The sequence below is a fragment of the Borostomias antarcticus genome (genome assembly GCF_949987555.1).
Source record: "Borostomias antarcticus genome assembly, chromosome: 16".
Classification (NCBI taxonomy): Eukaryota; Metazoa; Chordata; class Actinopteri; order Stomiiformes; family Stomiidae; genus Borostomias; species Borostomias antarcticus.
In genome coordinates, this window is record NC_140249.1 from 8,682,678 (window position 1) to 8,694,357 (window position 11,680).

Consider the following 11,680-nt stretch of genomic DNA (forward strand, 5'->3'; position numbering starts at 1 on the left):
TGCAAGTCACGTGACGGCATTTGAGTGCGAGGGGCCCCTCTATTAATACATCCATGGAGGGGCCGCAAGGGTGGTTTGCGCACTCAGATTGGGATTTAGCTAATGAGTGAGCTGAACTTGCTTACTTGTCAACACAATAATTCCCCAAATGACCAGAAAAAGTAGCTAGATTTGTCGCTATTCATGAAATAAGTCGCCAGGGGGGTCTAGAAAGTTGCTAAATCTATAAGTTGGTATCACACACATTGCATTGCATTGCATGTGGTTGTCTAGAATCTTGACTGGGGATCCTGCCGTCATCAGTTATTACACAACGCAAGAGAAGTCTGTTACACGGACACATTTTAAATGAGCAGTAGATGGTCATACCATTGTCCTTTTCTTTCTTTCTTTCTTTCTCTTAAACATTGTCATTTTCATTAGCCTACATATTTTTGTCCTTGAGATATTGACGCCGAGATCGACAGGTCTTTAGACATTTTGGCAAGTTGTATGTATGCTGATGTAAGTATTATGATTGGATGAGCACAATAAAAGGATCAGGGTTAGGCGAAACAGGGAGGAATTTCATGTTAAAGTCATCGTTGAATAGGTGAACACTATGACCAATTATGTGAACCAAAATGGGACAGAATGCTTTTTTCATTTCATTGCGACTTTAAGTCAGTTTTCATCAGAAAGAGACTGCGTTTCGCCGATTGCCACAATACATCTTCGCTGTCCCAACCAACTATAGCCATTCTGTCCCAACCAACTATAGCCATTCTGTCCCAACCAACTATAGCCATTCTGTCCCAACCAATGGCAGAGATCGGTTATGCGGTGTCTCCTGCGTTGGAGCACGAGGGCCGCGCGACATAATCTTTATTGTATAATTTCCTGAGGGGTGACTAAACTGAATAGCCCTCGCCCCTTATCCGACACACACAGAACCAAGTCATTTAGCTAACTTATCTAACTGTACCTCAAACCTATTGATCTCTGTCGCAACAGCCCCGCACGAAGGTAGCCCAGACACCACCTGCGATCTGCTGAGGGAACTTTCCCGACAAGGGCTAACGTTATCCAGTGCTAAGTGCTAACGGTAACTCCATGAACTACATGCTAACGTTAGACATAGCAATTAAAAATTAAAGGTAAGTATTACATATATTTGCCAGCTTAGCTATTCTTAAACTGCTAGCTATCAATTTAATTTAGTTGAAATTGTATGACATTTTTCATTTTAAGCGGCATTTTAAACGAAGCTATCTAAGTTAGCTAGCTAGCTACTAGCACCGAATCTTGTCACCCAATCCCATAGTTCATGTACATGTAACGTAATTTAGCTATCTGGCTAATTTGTTAGCTACCTAGTTCCCAGTCTGCCAGCTAACGGTCAAACAGTATTGATGTATTGTTGTTTATTTATTGTATGCAAGATGAATAACATTTATTTTGTCACGACAGCATGATGAAACACACACACAGATGGTGCCAGACTCCCCCGTCCGTCACAGTACGAATCAAAGCCAGCACTGTGCACACCCTTCAGATCAAGAGAGGTCTGCGACTGAAGAGACCCAACGTTCATGAAGCCCAGGGGCCGTCAGGTAAGAGTCAATCCAACCTGCGACAAGATGAGGTCTGTCCCGGGAAGTTGTCTTGGGGCCCGACACTTGTGATTCAGCGGGAGGAGATGTCAGCCTTCTTTAGAATTTTTGGTGAGTCAAAATAATCAGACATCAACAACAGTGATTGTGGTTTAGTTTTCAATCTTCAGACACATAAAGTAAAACATGGTGTGATCCAAGTTTCTACCCGCTCTGTTGACAGATGACGATTTGATACAAGACTTTCTGTGGATGGATTGCTGTTGTAAAATCACAGACAAGGTAAATCTGTAGTGGAGTGGACATGGATACGTTATAATTTATGATGCACCACATTCTAACAATGCGTCATTCACACATACATCTCTCACTCTCTAGTACCTGCTAGCTATGACTTTTATCTACTTCAAACGGGCTGGCTTCAGCATCAGTGAACACAACCGAACAAACTTTTTCATCGCACTGTAAGTCATTGGGAGAAATTGAAGTCTTAATGTTGCACTGTTTTCTGTGCTCATCCTTGCTATCATAAAACATAAATTGTCCTGAACTGAGCTAGTTTCCAATCAGTGATATCCACATCTTTGTAATGTATATAAATTATAAACAAAAATCTCCTAACATAGATCTGTTCTCCTCCCTAGTTACCTTGCAAACACGATGGAGGAGGACGAGGAGGAGAGCAAGTACGAGATCTTCCCTTGGGCCCTGGGGAAGAGCTGGAGGAAGCACTTCACTCGCTTCCTCAGGCAGAGGGATAAGCTGTGGGCACGGATCGAGTACAGGGCAGCTGTCAGCCGCCGCTGCTGTGAGGAGGTGGGCTGAACAGAGGCTCTGCTAGTGGGAGGAGGGTCTGCTAGTGTGAGGGGGGTCTGCTAGTGTGAGGAGGGTCTGCTAGTGTGAGGAGGGTCTGCTAGTGTGAGGAGGGTCTGCTAGTGTGAGGAGGTGGGCTAGTGTGAGGAGGGTCTGCTAGTGTGAGGAGGGTCTGCTAGTGTGAGGAGGTGGGCTAGTGTGAGGAGGGTCTGCTAGTGTGAGGAGGGTCTGCTAGTGAGGAGGGTCTGCTAGTGTGAGGAGGTGGGGTCGTGTGAGGGGGGTCTGCTAGTGTGAGGAGGGTCTGCTAGTGTGAGGAGGGTCTGCTAGTGTGAGGAGGTGGGCTCGTGTGAGGGGGGTCTGCTAGTGTGAGGAGGTGGGCTAGTGTGAGGAGGGTCTGCTAGTGTGAGGAGGGTCTGCTAGTGTGAGGAGGGTCTGCTAGTGTGAGGAGGTGGGCTAGTGTGAGGAGGGTCTGCTAGTGTGAGGGGGGTCTGCTAGTGTGAGGAAGGTCTGCTAGTGTGAGGGGGGTCTGCTAGTGTGAGGGGGGTCTGCTAGTGTGAGGGGGGTCTGCTAGTGTGAGGAGGGTCTGCTAGTGTGAGGAGCCGGGCTAGTGTGAGGAGGGTCTGCTAGTGTGAGGAGGGTCTGCTAGTGTGAGGAGGGTATGCTAGTGAGGAGGTGGGCTAGTGTGAGGAGGTGGGCTAGTGTGAGGAGGGTCTGCTAGTGTGAGGAGGTGGGCTGGTGTGAGGAGGTGGGCTGGTCTGCTAGTGTGAGTAGGTGGGAGGTGGGCTAGTGTGAGGAGGTGGGCTGGTCTGCTAGTGTGAGGAGGTGGGCTGATCTGCTAGTGTGAGGAGGTGGGCTGGTGTGAGGAGGTGGGCTGGTGTGAGGAGGTGGGCTGGTCTGCTAGTGTGAGGAGGTGGGCTGGTCTGCTAGTGTGAGGAGCTGGCTGAACTGTGGCTCTGTGAGCAGAATTTCCTGGGAACTGTACCTCACAGGTCTGTGCTGACTTGTTAGTCGGGACATAACGCTACTTATTCATTTACTGATAAGCCTCATCATTAGGCTGTATTCCTGCTATTGATGTGCAGAGAATGCACTATGGACTCGAGCATTTGATTAAGTATGGGAATGCACCGATGCATCGGCCGATGTTGGCCTTGGTGACTGCCATCGGCAAATAAAATTATATTCACCGATGGTAGTGGCCTATGTTATGTCGCAACAATTGCGGCTTTTTTTGTTGCAAAACGTAGCCTACCCAGCTGCAGATTCGGAGAAGATCCGTGACGTAACGCCGCAAACGCACGTGTAGTTTGCTTTCAAATTAAAGTGAAATAAAAATCGGCGTTTTGGAACCAAACACTTAATTTCTTTGTTTCCCTGGCACAAAAGGTGGAATAAAAATAAAATAAAATAAGCATCGGCCATCGGCATCGGCCGGATTGTTATTTTAAACATCGGCATTGGCCCAGAATTTCTCAATCGGTGTATCCCTAATTAAATACTCAGGAATGTGTTTTTGTGTGTGTGTTACTCAAGGTCATGGCCATCGTTCCCACCCATTTCCTCTGGCAGCGCGAGCGGGCCGAGCATCACAGCGGCGCCCAGCGGCAGTACTGCGAGCAGGAGGAGGTGCACGTGCCCCGGGGCCCTGCGGCCCCCCCTGCCCCCTGCGCCCTCTGTGCCCCCGCCTCCAGCCTGGGCCCCTCCTCTTCCTCCTCTGCTCCAGGGACCACCTCCCCACTGCCCTTCACACTCGCTCTGGCCCTGGAGACCACCCCGCCCAGGGCCCAGGCTGCTGGTCGCAGGGCCCTGGAGACCATCCCGCCCAGGGCCCAGGCTGCTGGTCGCAGGGCCCTGGAGACCATCCCGCCCAGGGCCCAGGCTGCTGGTCGCAGGGCCCTGGAGACCACCCCGCCCAGGGCCCAGGCTGCTGGTCGCAGGGCGGGCCGGAAGACCAGGGCCCCGCGGCCCTGCTGCTCTGCTGATAAAGGCCCAGGTAAGTGTTGCGGTGGTCACAGGCCTGCTGTTGTAGAGGCTGCAGTCCCATAGTTCTCATGGTCTTCTGGGCATAGGTTTGTTAGCAGCCGTTCAAACAACTATCTTCAATACAGAAATCTCCAGAAATATTGGTAGATCGAGATCTCCGATTGTCTGGTGTCGCAATACTATTGCCTGCCTACCATACTTACTAGCTGGCTGGAATGCCACCCTGGGATGGCATAGTTCCAGACACCAAACTGTCCACCTGTAAAGGCTTGTTGGAATGTTGATGCCCCTTCGACGCATCCATTGGCCACCCAGAGTGAAAAGCAAGGATGGTTCGACTTAGTCTCAGCGCCAGACCCATGAGAGTTCTTTCACTGATGCGCTACGTAAGCTATGCTAACTACATTACTGCATGCTGCAGATCTCTCTATGGGTCTGGGACACTCCATGCAAAAATCTGGTGCTCAAATCCTGGTAATTAATTGGTTTCGTAGGAATCTGTGACACCAATCAGTAGCTACTTTCGCAATCAGGCATTGCCACCCATAGATATGCCCCACCCATCTAACCTGGGCTTGCTGCTACAACCTGTCACTCTTTCAACTCAATAACCTTTATTTAAACTTGAAGGACATTGTATCATAAGGGGAGTTTTGTGACATGACAAGAAGGTTTTGGCCAAGCTACTTTTAAAATCCTATACATACTTGTTCGTGTGTATGGGGTGGAGGGGTGTATGTGATAAACAATTCACTATATTTTTCATTGTCCTGTATTCAATTATTAGTGATATCCAAATATTCTTAATTTAAAATTGATATATATTTTAATTGATTGCTATCAAATTGTTCACAGCTTTATTTACGCAGGAATTTTACTTCTCCAGGATGAGTTTGGACATAATGCAGTTTGTATTGTTTCTGAATTCTTTATTGTGAAGCTCCTGTCTTTTAGTCATTTACCCCATGAAATAACAATGCCAATACAATAAATATAATAAAATACAGGAAAGAAGCATCATTATATTGAACAGAATGCTTCGCTATCTGCTCTCTCAACAATATATTAGATTATGTTCTTTGGTCAATATTTTCTTGAGCCTAATTATTTTGCAGGCATTTCATGTAAGCTCTATTTTAAATAGTGTCCATGCAAAGCAGGTGAATTATAGTGAGGCATATAGTTTAACAGAAGAAACAGTATCACATTCAGAAAGTGAGACATTGCCCCCTGAATGAATCAACATTTATGTTAATGAAACACCTCTGATCTTGAACAGCTGTCACGGCCCCTGGCGCAGCCTGGATGTGTTGTTGCAGCAAGAGGCTACTCCTCATTTGTATAGGCTACTCCTGATTGGTCTAAATCTCATGCCTCGAATGGACACAGACAGACACAAGTGTCACATATTTTAGTGGCTGCACCATTTAAAAACCAGTAGGCTATACATGTTCGCTATTCCAACCCAGAGACATGGCTAGCACTCTGATTTAACTGCACATGGTCGGACCTTCCACAAATACAGGAACAGCAGAACTGCATCTGATTGGCGTTTCCACGGCAAGCAAAAAATGCACATTGCATCTTTGCCAGGCTAATGAGGACAGTCATTTGTGCATTTTTCTGGAATTGAAAGACGTGTTCAAGGGCCTTCTACTTCTCACACAGTTTAGAGCTCCAGGAGTTAAATACTATGCATGTTAAATGAATAACTTTCATATATTCATAGTTGTGAATAAAATATCACGTTTCCACTCCATAACCACAAAGGAACATTCATCCTGGGTGGGGGACATGTTTACTGCTGCATCAGGCTTGTTTTACTTGAGGCAGCAGGGGAGGGTTGGGCAACACTGACACCTACTGTCAACCAGATTTAACTTCTAATTCTGAATTTGAACAGAGAAAACTCAAAAAGGTTGAACAGGTTTTGAGGGGACAGGGGAGAACCATTTTCTGGACAGAGAGTTAATGAGCATGCGGGCACTCAAGCTTGCTTTCATAACTCGTCTGTATTGCCCTTAGCACAAGTAACTCATTTCCTCTGCCCACCAGAGTCTGATGATGGGTCCCGCCATGATGCATCCATGGACTGGATCAATCAGGAGGAGTAGAAATCAGCCACCACAAATACCCAGCCTTGGAACTACATTCCCCACTTCTGCTCAAGTGATATGCTGACATTTCTGGCATCCTTTTCAGCACCGTGTTAATTTAGCTTTGATGTGTGTAAAAAGTACACTTGTATTTCTCAAGTTTGTATTTTTCACTGCAAAGAAAATGACTCTCAACTCATCCTCTGCTCACACCGAGTACACAAGCTATTTCTGGACATGTACTCTTTCTTTTACAACAGCCAGTATGATTTTGGAATGAAATCTGGTAGCTGTATGAAATGTTTTGTCTGTGAATAGTGTAGCACAGTAATGATTAAGTATTGTTATCGGAGAAAGGGCACATTTCTAATGTATTATTTAGGTGCACATCATTGGATTTGTACACCTTGAGTTAACACTTTGTATTTATCTATTTATTCATTTACTGAGCCACTTCCGTCTTGCACAGTTTGTATTGGCCATATTTTATTTAACAAAAAACACAAGATTATTTCCATGTCTGAATGATCTGTGTACCACTTCCTAAGCCGACAGGAAATGAGCCAAGGATGGACAGGAAGTACAAGAGTAACAACACAGACTGGCTAATGGGTTCCATGTGGTGTGTTCTATGAGAGCGTTGAGCAGTGCCTGTAAGAAGAGTTATAGAAGAGTTATAATAAAGGCTAAATATGACCACCCTATTTATTGCTGCTGACTCCATGGATTTATTGCTAATAGAACCTGTGTATAAGTGTTTTTTTTTATTGTTTGTACAATATGTCCATATCTGTGGATATAGAAGATACAGTGCAACAAAACCATTAAATATAGGTCTTACCACAAAGCATAGTTGACATACAAGTACAAGATTTATTGATCAATATACAAAACCATTTTGTCTGCAAGTTCTCCACTGAGGCAGTCCTAAAATGCAGAATTGCTACCTCACACACTTCCTGAGTTTCACCAGGAATGCTGAAAGCACAAAAGATAATGGTTAACACAGAAACCCATGAGTCATACGGACCACTAAAGAGGTGATGTTAATGCCACATTCACTGACCTGTGTGGCCAAGTTGCTCTGGGTGAGGTCGGGCAATGTAAGGGATACTCCCAAATGGTGGATGTTGCACACCAACCATCTCTGAAAGATGGTCAAACAAGTTAGTTCACTGACAATTTAACATACATATCAGTATATGAGAAGCAGTTAAAATATAAGACACTTTTATAATTAAAGTCGCAATGAAATGAAAAAAGCATTCTGTCCCATTTTGGTTCACATAATTGGTCATAGTGTTCACCTATTCAACGATGTATGCATCACATCGAATCTGTCCAAAGTTCTTAAAACCCGTCCACTTGTCAATGTTCCAATCAAATTCCTCTAAACATATGTCCCACCCTCATAGCTTGTTTGCGTCGGAAATACGTCAAACTACGGAAGTTAGATGATCTCAAACGTCCGTTTCAGTGCGACTTTAAAAAGTATATTTTACTTTTTAAATTCACTTTGCATGAATGAAATGACCTTGTTTCCCCTCCTGGTCTGATTTCTCCCCTTCCTCCTCATGGCCTCCTTCAAAGGGAGGCGCGCTCCTTGTGCAGAACATCCCATCTTTCTGCAAAGCCGGTGCCAACAGCCAATCCCTGAGCTGCACCTCGATGATGCGTTCACACAGGAGAGGGAGGGCGGAGCATCTTAATCCCTCCAGCAGGTCAATGACCTGTGTTATACTAAGTTAAACATCAAAATGGTAGAGGAAGAGACAATATCAAAAGAGTCGCTATGAAATATTTGGACACAAACAAATTACTTCCAAGTATGACTGACTTAATTTAAGTGCTCGTGTCCTATAAGTGTCATTGACGAATGTCCTCCATCTTGTTGGGTTTGGGGAAATGCTGATCGTATACCTTGTGTCTGGACTTACTTAGCCAGGTAGACCGCGCACACCGCCCCTGGATGGAGGTGGGGAGTCACCGTGGGTAGAACCATGTGGGGACTAATCATATCCAGAGCAATCTGCAAGACACAAACTCAACTTTTAAATCACGTTTTAAAGAAAGTATGTTTTGTCCATTACACCTAATTGAGTGCCTTCTAGACTTACAGAATGGAAGCCCCGCCCAGTCAGAAGGGAGGCGGCTGTCTGGAGGTCGGTGTGGTGGAACTGGACGTTATCTGGCCACTCCTCCCCTCTCCTGAGGCCCCAGGCTGAGCGCCAGCGTTGGAAGTTGAGCACGGCTCTCCTGTGGTGGTCCTCCCTGACCTCCACACTCACCACACGGCCCTGGGAGCCCACTGAGGGGAGACACACAGAGAGACCACACTGAGAGACACACAGGGAGACCACACTGAGGAGAGAGCACAGACACACCACACTGAGGAGAGACAGAGAGACACCACACTGAGGAGAGACACACAGAGACACCACACTGAGGAGAGACACAGAGACACCACACTGAGCCCACTGAGGAGAGACAGAGAGACACCACACTGAGGAGAGACACAGAGACACCACACTGAGCCCACTGAGGAGAGACAGAGAGACACCACACTGAGCCCACTGAGGAGAGACAGAGAGACACCACACTGAGGAAAGACACACAGAGACACCACACTGAGGAGAGACACTAGAGATACTACACTTAGGAGAGACACACAGAGACCCCACAATGAGGAGAGACACACATACATCACACAGCCCTCTGAGCCCACTGAGGAGAGACACAGAGAGACCAGGACATACTATAGGAGAAAGGACACACCCGAGGACGGACTTCTGTCTAGGTGTTCTATTGGTCAGGACCGGTCACATGGGCGACTGAGGTATGCAGATGCAGAACTCATAACTGAGGTTTTGCTTGCGAGACGATGCCTAGATCAATCAATCAATCACCAACGCTACAAATCCACGTTCATAAATGCATTCTCCATTCCAAGGGGCAACGCTACAAACCTGCTCTGGACAGGAAGAGAGACATGGCCCCAGATCCGGAGCCTGACTCCAGCACACAGTCTCCCTCTGTGATGTCCATCATCATCAGCATGGTGCTGGCATCCTGGAGAGGGGAGAAGGAGAGAGAGAGAGAGAAGGGTAGGGCGAGAGAGGCCATTGAGGCACTAATCATTTGCCCTGTCAAGTCGCCCTACATGTAAAATCAAAGGACATCGGATGACTCGTGGTCAGTACAAACTAAACGAAAATGGACAAAGGCACGCACATCCAGCATGTTTAAAACTGGGTCAGGGACTCATCAGGGAAAGTAGAGTATGCACACCAGAAATATGCTCCCAGTATTTTTTATTGACACCGAGGTGACGTTTCGGGCTATAAGCCCTTCAGACACTGTGTCTGAAGAAGGGCTCAGTGTCAATAAAAAATCCTGGGAGCATATTTCTGGTGTGCAGACTACTTTCCCTGATCAGTATAAACCATGGGTTCCCAAACTCCATCAATGTGGGCCTCCCTTCTGAAAACAGTGACACACCCGCGCCCCCCCCCCAACCCCCCAAATTTGTCCATTTTGCAAGGCAGCATTAGCTAGCCCATAACGTTACACAGCTACGTTAGCTCGGTGGCACCTGCTGCTAGTTAACGTTATGACGTTTTCACACAATACATTCATGCCTGCGGGGGAGGCTCTCTCTGCACTATCCACAAATTTAGGATACATCTCTCCCATTATTTATTTTGATCTTCTGACCTTTAAAATCACATTTCATTCATAAAAACCATAGACATTTTAAAAATAAAAAAACATGTTTTTCCTTCTTTTTTTCTAACCATCCCTCCGCATCTCCCCTGAATTTCTTTGGGGCCCCCCAGGGGAGGCCCGCCTCACAGTTTGGGAACCCATGGTATAAACTAAACCCCTAAGGCGTCCTCTCTGAGGGGACTTGACTGGTCTACGTGATGTACTGTATTAATAAAGTGTCTATCACCTTTGGGTAGGCAATAGCAGGCCCTCTCTTCATATACAGCACATACTCCTCCAGACTCGGCCGGCGTACGAAGATAGGCATCCCCCGGGTGGTGCGCATGTACACCCCAGAGGGACGCCCCATGATGTCACTGTGCCCGATGGTGCCCCAGCTGCTCTGAAGACGCTCGCCTTCCTGTAGCTGGAACATCTTCCTGTACTCCACACGCCTTTTCCTGCGACACTCTGCCAGGATCAGCTCCCCGAAAGCCAGCAAGCGTTCCCCGGGAAGAGTTGGGGTCACGCACCCCAGCTCCTGCGCAAGCAGCCCAACGCCTTGAGCGTCAGAGCTTGGTTCTGCTACAGTGTCTGGTTCCTCCTCTCTCGTTGCTACCGGGCTGTGCTCAACATGAGTCTTCATACTCTGGGCAGCTGTGACTGAGACATCTAAGGTGTTGTGATCTTTCAGAGGATGCTTTCCAACGTGCTCTTCCTCATCCTGGCTCTGGTCTCTCAGCTGCACAACCTCAGGGCTCAGGGAATCCTGGGGCAACAGCTGGCTTATCCTCTCCAGGGGTGACAGAGGCCTCCTACCTAACTGTGACCCTTGCCTACGGGTCAGCCAATGATTGGGGGGAGAGGGGTCATGCATATCTGTGTTGCCCCCATTCTCATTTTCCCCCTTGGGACCAGTTCCGAATAATCTTATATTCAATTTAAAGAGGGGATGTAGTTGATTGATTGTGCATGTCCGCAACAGTCTTTGCATTAGGAGAGATCCTCCCATTGGCAGTTGTATGGGTGGTGTACCGTTAGCTTAGCTAACACAGAGTACACAACAATAAATGGCGGTGAGATGTAGCAAAGAATGCTCAGCCGGTTTTCCGCTACTTATTAGGCTATGCTAGCACGTTTGTCAATAAGGAATGCTGCCGCACAGCAAGTGTGGCTGTGAAGATCCAAGCGTGTTGTCATTCCGGAAGGTCAACATCACATCTCGATATTGTTGAAATTGCAGCCAATGGAATAGATGACAACACCGTATAAAATGTCACCTACTTATCTCAAACAGTGAACTCTTCAAGTCCTCGGTTTATGCGCCTGGTAATGACAAAGAGTATGGAATACTCTCTTGTAATGATCCGTCCACCTCACCTGTACGCCGCCATGCTGGAAACACGTTTTACAACGTCATAAATGAGCGACAGCTGCAGGAAAAACAGTGTTTACAAATGGCCAGTCTCGGATATTTTCTCGATACTTCGG

At 46.9% G+C, this 11,680-nt stretch overlaps 2 protein-coding genes across 2 annotated transcripts; one reads left to right on the forward strand and one right to left on the reverse strand.

The window, feature by feature from the left end:
- Positions 1–1,450: 1,450 nt before the first annotated feature.
- On the forward strand, positions 1,451–6,502 carry spdya (speedy/RINGO cell cycle regulator family member A; the record flags this gene model as incomplete). Its single annotated transcript, XM_084451092.1, has 6 exons — positions 1,451–1,703; positions 1,816–1,874; positions 1,971–2,056; positions 2,237–2,408; positions 3,939–4,398; positions 6,444–6,502. The coding sequence occupies 6 exons, from the start codon at positions 1,451–1,453 to the stop codon at positions 6,500–6,502; spliced, it is 1,089 nt and encodes a 362-aa protein (XP_084307218.1).
- An 823-nt stretch (positions 6,503–7,325) lies between these two features.
- Positions 7,326–11,659, reverse strand: trmt61b (tRNA methyltransferase 61B). The gene is made up of 7 exons (XM_084451214.1): positions 10,437–11,659; positions 9,451–9,553; positions 8,602–8,792; positions 8,422–8,513; positions 8,019–8,224; positions 7,551–7,631; positions 7,326–7,462 (listed from the first exon to the last, which is right to left on the reverse strand). The coding sequence occupies exons 1-7, from the start codon at positions 11,199–11,201 to the stop codon at positions 7,428–7,430; spliced, it is 1,473 nt and encodes a 490-aa protein (XP_084307340.1). The 5' UTR covers positions 11,202–11,659; the 3' UTR covers positions 7,326–7,427.
- Between the last annotated feature and the right edge of the window lie 21 nt (positions 11,660–11,680).

Bases quoted from the DNA above. Each gene is read 5' to 3' on its own strand.
- trmt61b (XM_084451214.1), bottom strand. From the start codon at position 11,201: ATGGGAGGATCTCTCCTAATGCAAAGACTGTTGCGGACATGCACAATC. The intron at 9,554-10,436 runs GTGATAGACACT...TCCCCTCTCCAG, and splicing joins CTGCTATTGCCTACCCAAAG to GATGCCAGCACCATGCTGAT. The intron at 7,463-7,550 runs GTCAGTGAATGT...TTGTGCTTTCAG, and splicing joins AGAGCAACTTGGCCACACAG to CATTCCTGGTGAAACTCAGG.